The following is a 22,691-nucleotide window of genomic DNA, read 5'->3' on the forward strand; positions in this document are numbered from 1 at the left end:
CCATATAAATCTTCCTTTCACCTGTGTGTTTTTATATGTGTGAGAGTTTCATCTGTGTATTAAAATGTCCTGCCAAACTTGAACATAGACCAATTACTTTTCCACAATCGTCGTATGTGTGAAGTTTTCCACTTATGTATATTAAAATTTGTCTTGCCAAGCTTGAACGTGAATCAAATGACACACTAGAATCAGAAGTTGCTAACTCACTATTGCTAGATTTTACAGGATCGCGCTTTAAATTTTATAGAAGTATTAAAATACCGATACCATGGTTTAAAATTATGCATGCTGGTTCGTTTCGACAGGTGTGACGTTGTCTTACAGTACCAGATACTCATAACATAAACAGTAGGTTTTTGAATAAAACTTAAAACCTCATTTAACAACTTTTCTTATAAAACGAGTGAAGAGTTGGTAAGTCAGTATACTCAACAACTTCTGAGCACACAATAAAGAATAGGTAAGGAATACGAAACATAAGTACGAACTTCAATTTTAACAACCCACATGCACATTCCCTTTACATTATCATCCCGCGCTTCAGAAATGACTGTGAGCGAAAAGGAATAGAAGATACTGTGTGACGAACTTTTAGTACGCACCCTCTTTCCGAACATACAGCACGAATTCCAGTGAAGTCATTAACACTTTGGATAAGAGTGTCATTAATGTCGCTTCGAAATCAAAGACGTCAGCAACTGGAGTGCAATCATGTTTGCTATTATTAGTGAGTCATTTTTGACACATACACCCTTAATACGATTTTAACCTAAAGTTTGTGTGATCAGTTTAACCGATTTGGAGGAGACAAGGACTTGGATTTTTTGATCGCTTTTATCTTCAATTTGTTCACAGTTTCTGTGAGTGAGCATGAAAGAATGTCCTGGAAACAGGTAATATAAATAGTGTTGGAATAGACATGGAACATGTTTTTCCGCTGGATCTACACTTGTAGCTGATGAGGAAGGTGCACCCTCATTATCGATGTCCGTAACTCCCTTACATATAAGAAGTCTCAGGAAGGGGTATATTCGGAGATTTTACCTTTAAACATTCACTTGTGAAATCGTCATTCGAATCTTCCTGGGCGTCAGCCATCTTTTTACTATTCAGCAATCCTGTGGCGGGAATGCAGAAGCGCCGTTCGTAGGGTACATGCGGAACCAATTTCCCGTAACATCTGCCCCCAAAATACGAACTTAACAACTTGTCTTCCAAAACTCACATTCCTTTACAAATGCCAGGTAGGGCTTAATGTGGTCTGATTCCTTTAACATTGAATTCTATTGTAGACGTCTTAAGCAGGGTATTTATAGTGCACTTAACATTCCTTCCAACAATTTACTTAACTTGTGAGTGCGTCAAATTCTTTTCTATATACTATGCCTACTTACGTGTCTTACCAAAGCTGAATCGAAGATAAATCCTATTGAGCACTCTACGCTTGCCTTTGGTTATTAAACTGTGCTTCAACATGCGATTTGGCAAATGTGAACTACCAGTAAATGTCTTTTTACACTCCGCGCGTGTGAGATTTTTGTCCTGTGTAGATTAGCATTTAATTTGCTATATGTGAACCTTGAGTAAATAACATGGTACGCTCTTTGCATCTCTTTGATTTTTCAATTGTGGATTAAAATGCCTTGCAAGGTTTGAGCGTAGACTACATCCTTTTCCACATCATTCACGTGTGAGATTTTGGTCCTGTGTGGCTTAACACGTATCAACGTTAAATAAATTTAATTCCAGGATCTTTGCACGTGTTGGATTTTGCTCGTGTGTGGATGTGTCCAGTCAAACTTTAACGTCGATTAAATGCCTTAACGAAGTCTTAGCATGTGCGGTTTTACCCTGTATGGATTAACATATGTGTAGCCAAAGTGGAACGTCGATTAAATACCTTACCACACTCGGGGCACGTGTGAAGTTTCTCCTGTGTGCAGCCAAAGCTAAACGATGATTAAATCCCTTACCACACTCCTGGCACTTGTGACGTTTCTCTTCTGAGTGAACTAACATGTGTCTGGTCGAACTTGAACGTTGATTAAATCTCCGACCACACTCTTGGCATGTGTGATAATTTTCTCCTGTATGGATTAACATGTGTATAGTCAACCATGAACGTCGATTAAATTCAATACCACACTCTTGACATGTGTAACTTTTTTCTACTATGTGTATTAAAATGTGTGTAGCCAAAGTTGAACGTCGAGTAAATGCCTGACCACACTCTTGGCACGTGTGAGGTTTCTCTCCTGTGTATATTAAGATGTGTGTAGCCAAAGATGAACGATGATTAAATGCCTTACCACACTCTTAGCATGTGTAACCTTTTTCTCCTGTATGGATTAACATGTGTGTAGCCAAAGTTGAACGTCGATTAAATGCCTTACCACACTCTTGGCAACTGCGAAGTTTCTCTCCTGAGTGGGTTAAAATGTGTGCAGCGAAAGATGAACGATGATAAAATGCCTTATCACACTCTTGGCACGCGTAACGTTTCTCTCCTGTGTGGATTACGATGTGTTCAGCCAAAGATGAACGACGATTAAATGCCTTACCACACTCTTGGCATGTGTAACCTTTTTCTCCTGTGTGGATTAACATATGTGTAGCCAAAGTTGAACGTCGAGTAAATGCCTTACCACACTCTTGGCAACTGTGAGCTTTCTCTCCTGAGTGAATTAAAATGTGTGTAGCCAAAGATGAACGATGATTGAATGCCTTACCACACCCTTGGCACGTGTGACGTTTCTCTCCTGTGTGGATTAAGAAGTGTGTAGCCAAAGATGAACGAAGATTAAATGCCTTACCACACTCTTGGCATGTGTAACCTTTTTCTCCTGTGTGGATTAACATATGTGTATCCAAAGTTGAACGTCGTTTAAATGCCTTACCACACTCTTGGCAACTGTGAGGTTTCTCTCCTGAGTGGATTAAAATGTGTGTAGCCAAATTTGGACGTTGATTAAATGCCTTACCACACTCTTGGCATGTGTAACCTTTTTCTCCTGTGTGAATTAACATATGTGTAGCCAAAGTTGAACGTCTATTAAATGCCTTACCACACTCTTGGCAACTGTGAGGTTTCTCTCCTGAGTGGATTAAAATGTGTGTAGCCAAAGTTGAGCGTTGAGTAAATGCCTTACCACACTCGCGGCAAATGTGAGGTTTTTCTCCTGTATGAATTAACATGTGCGTAGACAATCTTGAAAGTACACTAAATTCCTTTCCACATACTCCGCAGATGTGGGATTTTTCACCTATATGCACTAACTTACCGCTTGACAAAGTTGAACTTCGACTAAAGCGTTTATCACTCTTTTGGTACGTATGACGCGTTTCACTTTCCTCTGGCAGCACATGTCTTGACAAACGTGATCTATGAAATCCTTTGCCAAACTGCATCGAAATATGTGATTCCACATCTGAATGAGAAATTGCTTCCTTTAATGTAATAAGCGTATCCTCTTCCCCATGGAAAGCTAATACGTTATTGCGCCTGTAACAAATTCAACAAGGAAATGTGAATGGAGACAATGATTAAGTAGCACAAAAAATATCATCATTCGCTCTATTTCATGATAAGATTATGCTTAATTTGTTTCATTACATAAAATATTGTAGAAATATGAAATAGAGTACCACAGAGAAGTCTCCATATCTCTCTATTCCCAAAATAGGAGGCTGCAGTTTGTTTCACTATATCAAATTGAACCACCATATACATCGTGGTTTAAGAGCAAGTCAACTTATTAATATAATGTGTACCGAAGATCATTCACTTATATCACAAAAGGAACATGAAAGGCTTTTTGAAACGAAGAAAAAAATATAACATACAACATTCCACGCTGAGGCAGAGAAACTTGAAGTAACCAGAAGACGAATAATTTACAGCGTATTGATTGTGGTTCAGTGATCTAGGCGGTTGCCAGTAATCTGGAGGTTCTTTGATCGAATACACGTCGAGCAATTTTTTTTTTTTTTTTTTTTTTGCTTTAGGAATTTTGATGGCGATTGATCGGAGAAAACACACGCTTTATTACATTCAAATATTTGAATACTCGTTTGTTTCACACTTGAACTGTCTAATTTTCAGGAATAATACTGGTAATAATAACAATTAACTCGAAGAATTAAAAACTTATTATCGCCCAGGTCATATCGTTACAAGCAGAAACGTGATATTAGGCAAAAAAAAAAGATTTCGGTTTAGTGTAATGTTGCCCATGAAAAGACGATTTTCTCAGCTCGATTCTAAAACAAACAAAACAAAATCGGGATGTGACTTAACATTTTAATGCTAGACGGGACAAGGTTAATTCACACTATTGTCATGCTTTGCAGATGAGAACCGAGACGAGACGAAAAGTATCGTAAACATTTCTCGTATTATCTCGATTCTCGAAATTGTGCTTCTTTAAACAACAATTGCTATGTAGGCTCAAGCTTATATATTATTTTGTTACGTTGTATTTCAGAGCTCACTGAATTATGGTCTGTGTGTATATTTTTGTAGCAAAGCTTTTATAATTAAATCTGCAAACTCCACAAGTTAGTTTATTACAAGCTTTAGTGTTCAATTATATTCAGTTCTTTTTATTACAATTAATTTCCTGAAAACGTACAGTAGAATATTTTCTACACGAAATATTAGCGGAAAGCTTTCGTTTAAATTTGAGTAGCTGTAGAGGTGTCTATGGAAGGTCGAAACCCCTTCCACGAAAAACCTACGTTTTAGTAAGTTTTGACAAATTTTAGGGCAACTTAAAAACTTTTAATATCATTATTATTATTATTATTACTGAAGTGTTGTTAATTTAATAATACAACCTGTTCCACCCTGTCCCACCTAGTGGGCATTGTGCTCAAAAACAATGTGTTCATAGGCTTTCTCCGTGTTGTACCTCCTCCCACTTCCAATTTTTCTCTCATTCTCATCATCGACGTCTTCTGTAGCTTAGCCGCCAATACCATTACTTAAAAACAAATTTTCTTACGGCTCTTGTGAGTTCAGAATCCCTACTTTCTACACGAAATTTGCCTCGAAACGTTCCGTTATAACATTTAACTAGTTGTAGGGAAACTTTCCGTTATAGCATTTAGCTAGTTGTAGGGAAACTTTCCGTTATAACATTTAGCTAGTTGTAGGAACGTATGGAGAAGGTATGTGCTGTGGGTCCTGACAGTTCTCTCCAATCCCGATTATTTTGTAACTTCTGGCTTACGCTACGGGCGATTTTTCAGGCTTTAATACAATGTGTCCTCACACGGAATTTGTTATCTATATTATTTATTTATTATCTATTATTATTTGTTATCTATTTATTCATGAATTGTTTGCGAAACAAGCGAAGTTTCCAGACAGTAGTAATCGAGATTGTAGACTGTGAAGTCATGGAATTACTTTTTGAAGGAAGTCGTTTCAACTCTAACTTCTAAGAACGAGAGAAATTGACATTTCTTCATTTTATTATACACCAGAAATAAGAGAATTCTAAATTATAATTTTTTCTGAATATCCTCGGAGAATCGAACCGCGGACCACTAACACACGAAGCGAATGTTCAAGCCACTGCCCTAAGACCGCTCTTTTAAGTAAGAGTCAAGAATCGCTCGTCTATATAGGAAATTGCAAACGTTTACGATTCCAATATTTTATTAACCATGAATCACTGATTTTGGTCATGAAAAAATAGTGAAGTCCAGAGAATTCAAGATTAAATTTTAAAAAGACGGAAAATATATCTGTAAATTATCTCTATTAAATTTGGTTATTCTCGTTTTACAGATAATTTAAATAACCTACAACGACAGGGACACAAACAAAGATTCATCGAGGGCATTTTATATTTCAAAGGCTTTCCCATCGGGAATCGAAAGTGAGACCCCGCCTACTAAACAATGTGATGGGTGGAGTGCCTGATTCGTTCTCAAGACAATTAAGGCTGAGACGGACAACATAGTGCTCGTGGGTTTTCTCGGGACAATTCCAATTCCTCATTCCACCAATTCGTCCATCATAATTCACTTGCTTCAATCATAGTCTTTCTTAACCTAACAGGTATAATCGTTGGACAATAAGCGATTTTATTTTCAAGCTGTTAACCCAAACCAATCCGAATCGAAAAACAGTTGTATACTCTATTGCTCATTAACGTTTTCTCACAAAACAATATGTAGAAAAAGTCATGGCCAATCGTAATTGCATTCAGCAATGAAACAGCACACTAGAAATACCTTAACCTAAAATGCAACCATTTCATATCGTCTGGTACTTTCCAAAATCTGTACGGATATTCTAAAAAGTGCCACAATTGGAGTCAGTCATTGAGTCGGTGGGTCAGTCGATCGTTAGTCAACAGCACGCGACCCACTGCGACCCACCTCCACCATGACCCACTACGACCCACCACTCACCATGGCCCACTGCGATCATGACCCAGAAGTATTTATCTTCTGCATACGAATCTAAACTCGCCGCGACCTTATCCTGATAGCCGAGATACGCAACTTCAATTCGGGCGACTCCGCGCATGTTACATAGTTCTTCACGTTACATACGTAAAACATTACTTAGGAGACCAATTCGAAGAGCTAATTGACTTCAAGTATATAAAAATATTAATACAGAAACAATATTTAAAATAAAAGGTACTAGATTTATTAATAACGGGTTATGAAAATGACGTCACGACTCAGAATCGGAAAGAGAGAAGGAAAGAAAAGAGTGAAAAGCCGGTAGCTAAGATGCGAGTCTCTTGCAAGTGTTGCAAGATTATAAACTTGAAAAATCTTATATCAAAAACAGAAGACCAGTAAAATTAGTTAATAGATCAAAGTTAGAAATCGTCCACAATGAATAGGAAATGGCTTAATATTTTTATATGATATATAAATTAAATAGAGTTGCTACCCCGTAAGAAACTTCTATGCCTGCTGATAAATGAAACAAAAGAAATAACGGGACTCACATGTAACTTCTGCAATTTTTGTGCAGAGTAACACTGCTCTGCCAAATATCGTCTTTGCGCGTGTGTTAGTGTGGGTACGTGGGTGTAGTGAAACTGAAACCATGGAGAGTGTTAAGCGCGAAATTGAAATCATGAATCAATCCGAATTATCTTCTCAGTATTATCGCAAACACGAGGAAGGGAAACCTCTTTAAAGTCAATCAATGTAAATTGTCAATAATGTGTACTCTCGACTATGAGAAAAATATGCAGACAAAACTATTGAAGAAATTGTTGATATGATTGTTGCCGGTTCGCAGCTGGTTTACTCATTGCTAACGTAGAGTTGCTGTGCTTTGAGGAAGAAAAAAATATCGTATTTTTAATTTATTATGTGGGAGGGTGGCTGCTTGTGTGTTTCTGTTTATGATTGACCCTTTCCAGGTAGATATATGAGAGTAACTTCATTTCTTATCCTTTCTTACCTTAATCAATTGAAATTAATAATCAAAATAGTTTTTATGCTCTCGAGTTTTAATTGTGAGGATTGCAAATACATCACGTGCGAATTTCCAACATTTATTACTATTGTCTTGTTTTCATGAATTATTAAAAACAAATAAACTAAGAAACATTTTTCGTAGCGGCAGGAAAAGAACGAGTAATCACCGCTCCGCGCATATCAGCTGAGACCCAGAGCAGCGCCAGTTGAAACCCTGGCGAATGAGAACCCAACCAAAACACACACAAACACACACACACATACAAAGGCTTCCCTGCGAAAAGGTTCGCGCGCCAACATGTACTAATGCGCTTGTGATTCGGCTCTCAAGTTAACATTGCGTTTAGTACACATATATGACAGATTTAATTATCATACTCTGCATTTGTTCCAAAACAGTCGCCATTACCTGGTCAAAGACTTATGTCCGTCACGATAAATACGATATCAGAGTTAACTCAGGTACATACAAAAATACTTATATTGTGCTATATGGAATAAACATTTCATTATTATAAATGAAAATAGAGACCCGTTGTCACTAATATTATTTATATACGTTACGTTTCGTGCCAGAAAATTTTAAAATCGGAAGAACATTTTGCATTTGCAGCTACAACAAACTGTTACTATGATTACAAAAAAACAAAGGGACGATATAACATCTTATAAAATTTTGCACGATACGTGATTTCATTAAGTATACCAATTTCTAGTTACGATTTTATATAGTCTGATACCTTGAGATAGTAAAATTTACGTATATTGATATGCAGCAACGTAGTTACATCTGTACATTACATTTAAAAGGTTTTTAACAACTACCAAAAAACACGATTTCAACCAAATGGCGACCGTTTTCCGGATTAAATTATAATAATCTTCCTACAATTGCTTTTACAATACCATTAGTTATACAGATAACGTGTTGAGTTTTGAATCTGATTAGCCTAGTGTCCACAGTCAATTTTCATCAGCTCATGCGTGACCACTATTAATTAAAAATAAAGAACAGGGATAGATAAAAACAAAAAGTAAGTGATGTAGATTTTTCATGTAAGTTAAGTAAATAGTTTTGATTTGGAGAGCGACAAAGAGATTAATGTAGCTCAAAAAAAAATTCTTGTTGATTTTTAATTCTACATAGATGTGAGTGGATAGCAAACATCTGATTGAGTACACACACACACACACATACATGTTTTACACTATGCACCTTCACATGCATTTATGAATAAGAGAAAATGTTTTGTATATGGTACTAGTTTATATCTGTGTTAATTTTATATTGAAGCACTTCGCAAAGTGAAACCTGAGTTGTGAATAAAAGAAGGATTGGTTGTTAATGGTCGTAATATCAAAATTCTTAGTGTTTCGTTTTCTAACTACACGTTTCTTATTTTCATATTAAACTTAGACATTTATATTTCTGTACTTTGAATTAGTTGCTCGTAATTCATAACAATATGGAGGCTAGTGTTTTAGAACAATTTCAAGCAATGTTGACAGACGAATTAGGGAAACAATTAGAAACCATTGCTCAGAAAATGGAAATGAATATTGGACGTGTAGGACAAAAAAAAGCAGAAACAGTAGGTAAATTTCAACAGTCTATACCAGAAGCGATTTGGGAGCGTAGGAAAGAGCGAATTGAATGCAAAAAGGAGACAGTATACGTAATAATATCAAAGTAACCAATAACTTCTTAACTGAGGTACGCTCTGAATTAGTTAACGCGGCCAATCATATTCAGTCACTGCCGAGTTTAAAAATCGTATAGTGGAATGAAAAAAAGGTCTCACTGGGTTCTATGAATACACGCGAAGGGCACAGGTTGAGTGTAGGCAAGCAAACAGAATACAACGGTGCAAGGAAGTGCAAGGCGGAAAAGAAACCATAAATACTCTTGAATTCGAGCCGGCCCACTTTGTGGAAGATATGTGCCAAATAAACAAGAAAGTCTATTACAGTCAGGAAAAGAAAATGTGCAGTGTAGAGATAGTGAGAAAGGAAGAATCGTTATGTGTACCTGTAGACAATTATGCTTCTAATGTAATTGTTTTGCCGGCAAGGGATGCCAATATTTCACACATGATACGCGCTAGCGTTGAGGTTGCGCGTATCCGCCCTCTCGAAGAAGTCAGGGAAGGCTTGAGAGTTCAATTGTTGGTTTCGTTTGATAACGAAGTTACAATGTTGTCGGTTTTGTGTCGCAGGCAAATGGTTTTGCGCGACTTAACAAATTCAAATTTGTTTTTGTAACCGTGCATGTCTAACGTGAGTTGCATTTTATTGCTGCAAATTCATTCCGACTTTATCAGGTTTGAGTATTGAAGAAGGAAACGACTTTAAATTCACAGTTTAGACTGTAGGCCCGCCAAGCGAATTGTGTTTTACGTAATGAACGTCTCGTACATATCAATCGTTCGGAAATGTTTACCGTAAACAAGCGTAAAAGTAATACTTCCAATAAAGCACACGAAGTCAAAAGTATATTTCCGTTATAGAGACGAAATGTAACACCAAGGTCAAGAAGAGAAATAAAATATCCAATGATACACAGTTGAGTTTTCGTAATACATTAGTTAACGTAAACTAGATTTCGAGGAGCATAATCAGTAGAATTAAAATGAGCAGACGTATTCATAATATCAGTACATCACATGCAACTTTTATTACTTTTCAGTTGCCGAAATGTGTGAATTTTCAAGCTAGTACTTCACTATTGCGTAAAGAGCGAAAATTCAAGTGTAGGTCTACTAAAAATGTAGAACAGTTGATTGCTCGTGATGATAACAATGTTCGTCGACCTCCACGTACCGCGCGCACAACCACGCATTAGGCGTGCAATAGGAAATAAGTAGAGAATAAAAGAAAAGTGCTTTGGTAAGCGTAACTCGGAACGAACTAAACTCGGTCAAAGACGAACTACATGCAAATTAAAGTCGAGCTTTAGGCGAGCTTATTTCGACTCAAACCTGCGGAAAAAGTATACATCGACTCCGAAGAGTACTAAAAAGCTTAAGTGAAAACACGTACGAATATTGTATAGTAAACTACATGGCAGATATAGTACTACTAAGCGCAAACATAAAAAGCAATTTATGACTGGTATCGCAATGCAGCGTAAATCCAATCGTCGTAAACAAAGGCATGTCATTACGTGGAAATTTAGTAAATGCGGTGTAAAAAGGAGAAAAGTTCCGCAAATTAAAGAAACTAACTGGAAAAGTACACGGAACGTGCTAAATTACAGCTTACAAGCGTAACCGGCACAGATGGAAAATTAAAAATTTAGCGCAGAAAAAGCGTGAACTTCACCCGAACTCGGACTAAACCCCGGAAGAGATGAGAAATAAGAAATACCGAATTTAACCTTTAAAATTTTTAGAGAATGAAAAAAGGATTACTGTTTATTTATTTGATTATTTCCTCCAATTTAGAAAGTTACTTTCCAAAGTGTGTGCCCACCGCCACTGACGCCCGTCTAAGGAACCATCAATATCACTCTACAATCTGGTACGTTCACATAGATGTCATGTTTTATGATTTCCTTACAGCTTTTGCACATGAAAGATGGATGTGGAAAGCAGAGGAAGGACAGCATTGGAAATTTTAAACAGGAAATTTATTTAGGACGCAATTTCGGACTTTGAAATTGTAATAATACCCCACCACTTTATATCTTTCTCTCATAAACCCTTGGATTTATAGCCATCATCCTGCTTTCCTAATGGAAACCAGCATTCAAGAATGAAATACAGCTTAGACCGTGTAGTTTTCTATGCTACTAAAAAATTTTATTCGTAAGGCGGGATGTACTTAATATCGTATTTACGATAACATTCCTAATCTGGACTGTACAGGGCTAATTTATAAATAACGCTTTGCTGGCATTTTATGAGTACATCTTATTAACATAATGAAATTTGAGTTAAGATCGCTTTGAAATGAATTTAAATAATAGTGATGATGTCAGCATATAGAAGAACGAAAATCATTTATAAAATACCCTTTTTCAAGGTACAACGAGAATATTATCTGATAAAATGCTGCTGCCCCATAACAAAAAATTGAAACTAACGTTACTTAGAAATCGATTTGTAGTCATAATGACCACCCCCTTTAAAGAAAACCCAAAAAGAAGAAACCGACGTCGGGCACATTTTTTTAAAGATATTAAGATTCTATTTTGTAAAAAAAGATACTTTGCATAGTTATTTTGTATTGATAAATCTATTCTTAATCTTATATTCCAAAGCTTTTCTTAAATAAAAAATACAAAATCCTGCGGGACTTGTATCTATGGCCATTCTCACTACTGTCTAAAATCTAAAAGCAGAGTGACAAAATTTATTTCACTCACCTAATAAGAAAGATGTGATATCAAATTACATTCACTGCAGTTAGAAGCAAAATAACTGGCAATAGCTGTTGAAGTTCGAAAGATGTTTCAAATAGAATGGTTGGGAAATTTTTCATTGTTTGTACCTGAGATATTCTTACATTCCTTTATATTCTCAAATAAGATCTCAATTCATTTCACTCGCGTAAAATAAATGAAACGATCTGAAATTATATCATCCGCAGAGTAGGAGCCGTTCTGATCACCAAGTTTGAAACATGTTTAATGCTACGATCAAAATTAATTTCATTGTTTGTAGGTACGGATATTAAAACTTCCTTCTTCATTAAACAAAATACTCACGAGTTACATACCTTTTCTACTAGGAATACCAGGATGTCAAATACATACTTCTGCGATAGGCTCTATTACCGTCCTAAAGGGTGCAACTCTGACGCTTTCTTCATCGGTTTGGTATTCGTACATTAGTGTTGGAAGGCCTCACTTCAATTTTTACGGCCATATATGGCCGAGGAACAAGGACTGTTCACGTGATAATAACGTACTTAGTGAATGTTCCTTTGAGTCTGATTTTCGGGACATTCATCACTTTCCACCTACGAAAATTTATAACTAAAAGCTTATTGGATAATAATTCTGATCCCGACGCTAGGAGTGAACATCGGTTTTTTTCCGGCTGGCCATATACAAGCTTTGGTTTGCTAACTAGAACGCTCAGTGTGTGTGTGTGGTACGTGTGCCTATTTGGCACTTTGCAGAGCACCCACCAAGGCGAGTGGGGTGCGTTATTTCACAAAAGTAATAGAAGGAAGCGTTTGAGTTCGAATCGTCAAGTAACAGGAACTACCATCATCAATTAAGACTATCACTTTCTACTACCAGCGAAATTAACCTCCGTAGTTCCAAACTTATCCTAGCCTCCACCCAATGAACCTTCTGTGAACCTGTTATCTAGTGAATTCTACCCCAGGGCCCGAGTGATATCACCTGACCAGTCGAAGATTAACTTTGAGGAGTTAAAACATTGATTCGTTAATATATTTAAAAGCCACCACTTCGTTGAACGTACTCAAACAGAATTAGGAGAGGAAAGGTTAAAATAATCAAAGAACGTGAATAATAGTTTCTTGATTGCTTGTAATTTTCTGTGTCATTTTAATTGTATATTTCGTATCTAGGAATATTATACTTTTACATAGGTCTTGTGATTTATATTGTATAGTAATTCTCGTCCGTTGATACTTTTGTCAAAATCCACCGTTTATACATATTTTATTTTACAGTACTTACGTTTTATTGATCTGCGTGAACAACTTCGGTTTCAATAAGATATAAGTGCGAAAGTGATCGTGACCTACCGTGGTAAAGCTGGGGTGAATGCAAATGAATATTTAGGTTTACAGAATTTCAACACCGGCAGGAAAAACACGATCACAGCTCAGAGGAGCGCAAACAAAAATTTGAATTGAAAAGGGATTGAAATAGAACGAATTGAAACTTTCTTTATAGTTTCCAGCTAGGGATATTCTTACAAATTTCTAAATTGTACAAAGAACAAACTCCTAATTTGTTAAACTTAACTACTAAAAATGAAAATAAATAAATATTTTTCCCGTAAAGGTGGTTGTAGAATAGCTGCAAGTAAACGGTAAAATCCGAAACAAGTTAGGAAAATATTTCCAATCCTTATCTCCTCCAAAATTTTCGAGGATCTTACAGAATGAATGGGCCTAGATATGAATCAAACAATTTATTTTTTTATTTATTTGGGACGTGTTTCCAAACTGTAGTGATTATTGATATCATTTTCGATTTCGAGTGGTGAATGTTTTAAAAATTGTTATAAATATTTTTATACATCATTGGAATCATTATGTATTGTTCTCGATTACTCAATAGGTTATGATTATTAATATATATTTTTCGGTTATATCTTTTGTATGCTATATTAAACAAATGATACACAATACGAATTTTTGCGCAGTATTAGGTAAAAATTCTTATTTAATACTGTACAAACTTGTATTTTACCAGATGCCAGGCGAAATAACACTAGCTTCAGGAAAAAATCCATATACAAAGAATTTTGAAATAAGAAAGCGATGAGAATAAATTAATAAAACACATTCTTGCGATTTCCATGTCTATTCCCGGTACATTTGCAATTCCTTATCATAATTATAATAATAATTATTATAAAAATTAAGCAAAATAAATACCAATGAGCCAAACCTACTGCGCCAGAAGACTATGGATTCGATACTGATAGCAGCCCCATTTGATCATTTTCTCATCTCTACTCCTCCTAACACTTTGGGGTCTTTCACATGTATAGCCCTTCTTCATAATGTTACTTATAAGTGTATATCAACTTGCTGTTATAAATTAGTATATGAATCGAGCTTTATACTCCTAACGTGATGACAGAGAGAAAAGTAAATTAATAACATCTTCTTAGCACTTCCTCTTCCCCAGTTAAGGTTAACCAAATAATGATATATAATCTACTGTTTATTAAAAACTATGATGTCTTGCATAAAACTACTTTGAACTACCATAAGATGGGGTTACATTGCACATCGGGCGTTACTTTTCACAAACTTTTAAAAGAGTTTGGCAGTTTTCTGTCGGGAAAACCATGAGCAGTATAGAGGAAGTTTCACCTGCCACCGTAAGATAGAACATGTAACTGTATTTTGGCTATAAAGTTGGCGGTTAAATTCAGTTCCAATTACCGAGAAAATTTGTTCTTGTAGAGGTATTGAAAGCAGTCACTGTAAAGGCTGATAAAATTTGAAAGATATCATCGATAAGAATTTGCATCAAAGTTAAGTTAGTTTCGTAGAATACTACCATGTATAGAGGGACTTTGAGGTAGTAGTTGAAATTGAAATGTGTAACGTTTTAAAGTCATAAAAAACGTAAAACTGGGAGAAGGCGTTTCAGCCTCTACTCGCGGTTACTTTGCACCGGTCCAAGATAACACTTAAATAGGAAATTATTATCACTGGAGCCTACTGTGTTTTAAATTTAGGTAAATTTCCTATTTACGTAGACGCCAAAATGAATTTGTTGTTAGAAAATAAATTATGAACAGTTGCGTATCCAGAAAAGTAGTTTGACAGAGGCTTGATTCAAAAAGACTCAAAAGATTTTTGGGTGGGGGAGTGGGCTTGCAACTTATACATGTAGGAATCACTAACAATAGATTTTTAGGCAAATCTTTACTTTCAGTCAAACAGTGACTCCAACCGATTCATCTGATCCTGTTACCGGAGCAGTTTACGAATCATTCCTAAACTGCTCCCGGAACTGGATTAGATGAATCGGTAATAGTTAGTGTCCGAGTCAAAGTAATGTACATGTTAAGAATTATCCTATAAGTACAAGGGCCAAAATGTTACTAAACACTATACCTAATCAATCCAGGTGAAGTGGTGGCTATCAATATTGATATCTAAATGGGGGCTACCGCTTCCCCAACCCCCCACTCAAGTACCATAAAAACATCCCAAAAAACAATATTTAGTCAAACCAGTTCTATAAAGCTAACGTAAGAAGGAATTAAAAAAATACTCATCACTAATGTTATATAATAAGTGAATTATTACTTAATAGTGCATAAAGTTTTTTTTATTAATATAAAACAAAATGGACAATTAAAATAATATTTTTCAGTGCAAATAGTCAAAACATCCAAAAATAAAAATAACCTGAGGCCAAGGTTGTATAAACTGGAAAATAAACTTTCCCATAACAAACTATAGCGTAACACCTAGCTAACCTCAATAGGTGCATCGGTGTTCTCACAATTATTTGCAAAAAAAGTTAAAAACACAATATCTAATAATATTCTGGTAAACAAATACACGTATTTTCCAAAACTAAACAAAAAAACAAAAATAACCTTTATATTTATATACATAACAATAACATTTATTAAAAAACTATTTTTTAACTGGTCTAAAATTCAAAAAATATAGTGCCAACTAGTTGTAACAAACAAAAACATTTACAAATATAAAAAAACAAATTTTATAAACCAAAAAAAACATTCTTTTTAAAATCATTCATTCAAATTCCACCATTTCAAATTCACTTCGTTCCATTCAAAGCTTCAACATAAAGTCTCTAAGTAGCTGTCGTCAAAACATTAAATATAAACTCAAAAAAAAAAAATTATAACTAATGTATGGTATAATATAGCAAGTCAAAATTATCTATTAACAATTCACATGTTTTTGTAGTTATTATATGCTTCTTTCTTTAATACCGTAATATATTTGTGCATTTAGCTTATAGCTATATATAATTATTTCTTTTATTCTAAATATTAATTAATTACATTATACATTCTTCTTCTTATTTTTATTCAATTCTTTTATTTTACTATCTGTCACATCTAAATAAAATGTCATAAATCATTTAGGTAATAATCTCCATGTAACAAGCAATACACTATAATCCCACTATACTACCCATTCCATTATTGTGGTATACTAATACACTTTACCCATTACAACGTTAAAAACCAATTTTATATTTATTTATTTTTTATATTTAAATGTGTTATGGCTCCCCGGCGGGGATGCAAATGATGAATGACAAATTTTATTCAGACATGTTTTGATGGCAATGAGTTTTCTTTTGCTCTAGATTGGCTATATCTGATGCTGTTTTATTTTTTTTTTTTACTTTTTCTGCAGTTTTTTGACTCTCAAAACCATTTTTTTCTTTCTTTTGTGAGCATTTTATTTGATTCATGATGGCTAGGGCCCCTCTCTCCCCTACTAGTATTCCTGACATTCTTTCCGCGGCTTCCGGGGTAAACGCAAAATTATTTCTTTCAAAATTTGATAAACTCGCAGCCATTAATGGGTGGAATGAAGCAAAGAAAAAATCAATTTTTGAACATTGCTTAGCGGGCCCTCCTTCTCATTGGTTTCAAACTCATAGAACAGCTCTCGCGACGCTCACTTGGAATAACCTCAAAAATCAGTTTCTAAAGCAGCTTGGGCCACAATTAGCTAGACTCTCTGCCATAAAAATTTATCAAAATAGGTTGCAGCACCCGGACGAACCCATTACCCACTATTTATATGAAAAACGCACCTTGCATACAAAAACTGGCGCTAAATTCGTTTTTAAGGATTTTTTGGCTGATGCAATTGCAGAACTTTTGCCCTCTTTTATAGTTGATTTTTCCCATAAAACTTTTGATAATTTTGATGACCTCATATCATTTGCAACTCTTCGTAAAAAAGCTGATTTTTTAGTATCACAACGCAATCAGGGACTCAATCCAACTCCTGCTATAACTCCTTCATCCAATACTAACGATCTTGCAAGTATTATTAACAAATTAAAAAACCTCCAAATTCAACTCAATACACTTTCTAATGCTCAAACACCGCCACCCCAAGTTTCGTTCGCCACATACGACCGACCCAGGTCGTATCAGCCTTCCTTTAGTGAACGCTCCAAACGTCACAGTGGTCAGCAAAACCACTCATACAATAGGTCATACCGCAATCACTCTAAAGATAGGTACACCCCTAGCCAAAAACGTGACCCCTCTCGCGAGCGTTACCCAACACCTAATCGAAAACATTCTCGAAGTATTTCCCCCCGGGACCGATCCCGTGACGACGAGCACTATCAGCATCGTTCCTCAGCGCGGGGCCGCTCTGCTAATCGTCACCATCACCGTTTCAATAGGAACAGGTCCCATTCGAGACCTCCCAATGGGAACCATTCTCCCGTTCACGCCTCTCCGGTTCGCAACCTTCCATCATCTTGCAGCCAGCACAACTGTTGCACATCTCATGGATGCACTCCGGTGACTTATAAGTGTGACCATCACTGCGCCCATCATACTTCTCCATGTGATACTACAGCCAAATCCCACCGCCGTGATTCCCGAGGCTCCACTCCTAAAAACAAATCCTATCCCACCCAGCACCCAGTTCTGGCAAATCATGAGCAAATACCGCCTTTTCCTTTTCCATACCCATGGTCCTATCCCCAGGTGCTCCCTCCCACAACCCAGAACCGCCGTCAAAAAAAATCTCGTTCAAAAAACGCTGCAAGCAAGCGGGCCACGCAGTGACGGCTCCGCAGGCTCCTACACCAGTCCACATACCCATATAATACATAAGGCAACTGGCCTTTATTTATGGCAATATAAATTGTTTTAAACATCAATTTTGTCTGGACAGCGGGGCAAAATCATCTCTAATTCCCCTTTCACGTCTTCCTCCATCTGCAAAACCATTTGCGTTACAAACCATCGTTCATGGCCTCAATAACACACCTCTTACACTTACGCAAGCTGTGTCACTTACTGTCAACTTACAAGGCATAAAATTCAAAATTCTCTTTCAGGTAATCCCCTTGCAAAATTTTCCAACCCTAATCGGTAATGAATTTCTCAAAGCACATTTTTGTCAAATTAATTATTTTCATAACGTTTTAACCTTGCATCATTTTAACAAAAACCAAACCACACCAGGGCGTCCAGGGCCAACACAAGTTTCTCTCACTAACCTAATCCTTACTAGCAGCATCGCAAGCAATAAGTACACTTTTGTCACTAAATCTAGGGTGGCGCTGCCTCCCAAGCAAATAACATTAGTAAGTCTTACTCTACCATTAAACTCCCCACACCCAAAATACATATTAAACATACCATTGCTACCTCGCCTTAGGGAATATATCCCTCTAAATATACTTACTAACAGCTCCAATCCTGCCGTCCTCTTGGTCAACCCAACCAACCAATAACAAACGCAGCATGACGAGGAAAAATAAATTACATCTCACCAAGATAATGGAACCACCAGGAACAAAACAAATACTTTGCCAAATACTCAAATCCAAAGCAAATCAAGAATAAAAATAATATCAACTAAAAATGGAAAGCACTCACCGTTTCGCCATACCAGAACACTCATGAATAATGAATTCATAATTGATGATTCACGAAAAAATAAGATAGCAAGAATACATGCGCAATACTCAAGTTCACATTGCTGAAAAATGTTCCTTTCCGCACAGACGTCCATATATTAAAGCGAGCACACTTGTTATTATTACAAACAAGACTAACAAAAATAAACGTCCACTTTTACCATACGTCGGAAATACTTTCAGCCTTCGGCCATAACCATGACAGGTTTTCTCTAACTCAAATAAACCACACAATGCTGCAAAGCGATATGAGTTAATATCCGAACCTAATACAAACTTGTTTAAAAACAAGTTCAAATTAAATTCATGTTAAGTTTTCTCAATCGCACTTGCTAACTCGATCGTCGCTATGAAACGAAAATTCAATTACCCGCTCACTGCATTCCACACATACAAGCAGACAGAACATGAGACGTCACAGTAACACACTACTATATGACTACAGAGACACCTAGTGAGAAAAATATGAACTACCACCAATTTTTCAAAAAGGATGTCACACAAAAGGCACGAACAGTTCCAACAAGTGACTCAGAAAGAAAGTTCCAGCAAGTGACTGAACCGATAAGAACCTATTAAAGTCACTGTTTGAGTCTAATTAAGTACTTGCCTGCAATCTTGGGTCATGCAATCATGCAGCCTAAAATTTACAAACCCCGTAAATCTTCCACTGATTACGGTTCAAATGATAAACTTGGACAAAAGGAATAACCAAATTAAATAAGTTCACGAGGATCAATTTTTATGTTCGTGAGTTGGCACTTTTGTGGGACATATGCTAAACTATTAGAATGTGGTTCCTGAGTCGGTACCAGAAAATACATAATTTTCTTTACAAATATCGATAATTCAAACTAAGTACTGAAACCGGTTCCATCATTCTAATATCAATATTAATAAAATGCATGCAGTTTTGTGTAGAAAGTAAACTGTTTAAATATTGAAGGGAAAACATTGCACAGAAACGTGTATTCAACATACTTTTTTGTATGTTGTGCAAAGTAATTCCACCAATGAAACATTTCACATTTCAATTTCAACAATTACATCAAAGTCCCATTATGCACACTTGTATTCTACGAAACTGACTTAACATTGACGGAAATTCTTTTAAAATTTAGCGGTCTTTACAGTGACTGCTTTCCATACAAGTACAACAACAAACCCTCCCGGTAATTAGAACTGATGCTGACCTCCAACATTAACGCCAAAACACAGTTACAGGTTCTATCTTACATGGTAGTTGAAACTTCATGTTTACAGTTCATGCTTTTAACGACAGAGGACTGTGAAACTCTTCATATTTTGTGGGAAGTAATGCCCGATGTGCAAAGTAACCTCTTGATACGGTAGCTAGTAACAACTAGTGATGGGTAAATTCCAGGGAAGATATTTTTGGGGAATATTCCCGAGAAGATTCCCAAAATGGGAATTTATCCGGGAATTTATGCACAATCAGAAAGAAAATTGCATTCTATTACTATATTACGATTTCAAAGTTGCATTAATTTTTATATCATATAACATTAAAGGATAACTCATTTATTATTAGTTAAATATATATAACCTTCTAAGTAAACCTCGTACAAAGGCAGCTCTGAGAAATTTTACTTCGCAAACAGACAAAAGTGTATATGTATGTGTGCGTCTTTGCGACCCAGAAACTCCTTTCGCTTCTACAAATATGGTTATAAAATTTACTCCCTCTCCATTCCTAACCACAGTGCTTCATGGTTATTTTTAACGATTACGTTATCCATTGTGTGGTGTTGGTAGTGGGAGCACCTTGGTGAGGAGGGACTGGCAACAGTGGACTCATTCGAAGAGGAACATCGGTGAAAGAAGTTGGTAAAAATATCGTAAATATGTTGATAAAAGAAGTTCTTTAAAATATTATTTATAACGAACAATGAATTCAAAATGAAATTCATCGAATACCATGAATATCATTAATAGCGCAACATTTATTACCTAAAATCAGAATGGAGATGGACTACGGGACAAAAACGTAAAACAAAGGGTTTTTCCCCTCTGAGAAAATGTTTACTTAATCGCGAATCGCGGCAATTGAAAACAGGGCCTACGGCAAAGATAAAATCGTACGATTAGAACATTAATAATTACACAAAAGTTAACAATGTTCAGTTGAATTAGATATATATAAATTTTCAGTTATGCACAAAACCTTGCGTTTTCTTTGATCACCTGTATGGATGAGAACGAAGCGTTTTAAGTAAACTAGTAACTATATGTTTTGTTCAGAAGTGTATTTAAATACTTAGTGTTAACGTTGTAAATACAGCTTAATATAGTGCTCCTACACTGAGTTACACGAGAACGTCTTAGTCTCCGAACTCTGGGAAAGTGGGTTGGAAATGATGGTTGTGACAGGTTAACTTTGTTGGTGCCACTAGGTGTATCTGTGCGCGGGTCCGGTGTACAATAAAGACGGTACTATTGTATGGTGGATCCGGGCAGGGTGCAGCTGGGGGGCCGCAAGGTGAACAATAGTGCAAGGCTATTAAGACGGCAATGTTCCTAACCACTGAAACAAAAGCACTGTATTATCACTCGCCCACCCACTTGTATTTTAACAATAGAGTAGCGGAATGTATCAGTGTGTTATAAACGAAATACCGCCACAAAATGGCGCCCGAACAGGGACGAGCAAGTATTGAACCTACGACCGCCACAAAATGTCTTCCAAAACAGGAACATATAAGAATTCAACCCGTTACTGTTACAAAATGTCGCCCGGCAACGGAACTAATGTAACCTTTAGTTACATATATTGTGTTTATGTGTAGCTTCGTCTGGGTTAAATAGAGTGGGTTTAGTATGCGCTAACGGTATTTTAGCATTAGTATTATTTTTTTAAAATTGTGTGTATTTAAATTGTCAACATGTCTGAGAGTGAAAATCTTAATTTACAAACATTGCTTCAGGCAATTAAAGAATTGTCAGTGAATGTAGATCAAAAATTTGAAAAATCAAATGCAGATTTGACTGAAAAATTTGAAAGATCTAACGCGGAATTACACGATATGTTAGATAGAATTACAGAAGAAAATAAAGTCGGCTTTGTTTCTATTAATAACAAAGCTACTGAAGAGATAGAGAGTTTACGTTCCGACTTTGAGGAAAAGTTGCAAATTGAGTTGCAAAGAAAACGTTCTTGTGAAGAAAATTTTGCGAAATACACAGAACAAATACAATCAGAAATTAATAAATGTAACGTAGAATTAGAATCTGTTGTCGAAAAGTTAAACGTTACGGAGAAACGAAATGAAGAATTTTCAAAATGTATAAACGCTTTTGATGACGCTTTAATTGCGTTTAATCAAAGACAAAATAAGTGTGAAATCAGAATAGGTACATTGAATGGTCAACTAAAATCTCTAGAAAGTCAGGTAGATCGTGTGCATAGTGAACTGGTTGAAAAGACGGATAAATGTGAAAATTGGATGTCAAAACTTCTAGAGGTAGTTGAATCTAGTATTATTGCATGCGAAACTCGGTAATATCGCAGAAATCAGTGGAAGAAACGCAGGCTGATATTAGTAGCAGAGTTGAGGCTATTGTTAACGATGTAGAACAAATAAAACAATCTCTTCTAGAAAGTCAGGTAAAAAAAACTTCCCACATTCTAATCACGTTTTTCCGAACGTTGGAGTTAAAAAAGAAAGAATAGACAATCATATCGACAAAGATACGCGTGGAGGTACGTGACATCCACTAATAGTAATTTCAATGAGAATCAGAAGAAACGTAAGAATAATGGAAACGGTAATAAATTTCCACGTGAAAATACTCAGCAAAATACAAATAACAAGCATAAACTCGGATTTAAGAAAAACGCTATAACAATAATAATGAAGAAGTGCATTCTGATGCG

General features: G+C 36.0%; 1 protein-coding gene across 1 annotated transcript in view; it reads right to left on the bottom strand.

Annotated features, from left to right (window-relative positions):
• Positions 1-252: 252 nt before the first annotated feature.
• LOC145670544 (uncharacterized) overlaps positions 253-22,691 on the bottom strand; it is a 33,959-nt gene continuing 11,520 nt past the window's right edge. Inside the window, exon 2 of the mRNA XM_081739348.1 lies at positions 253-3,505. Coding sequence (XP_081595474.1) covers positions 2,320-3,505 — 1,186 coding nt within the window. The 3' untranslated portion in view covers positions 253-2,319. The remainder of the gene's footprint in view (positions 3,506-22,691) is intronic.

Source organism: Thermobia domestica, chromosome 14 (assembly GCF_964235325.1).
Source record: "Thermobia domestica chromosome 14, izTheDome1.hap1.1, whole genome shotgun sequence".
NCBI classification, from domain to species: domain Eukaryota; kingdom Metazoa; phylum Arthropoda; class Insecta; order Zygentoma; family Lepismatidae; genus Thermobia; species Thermobia domestica.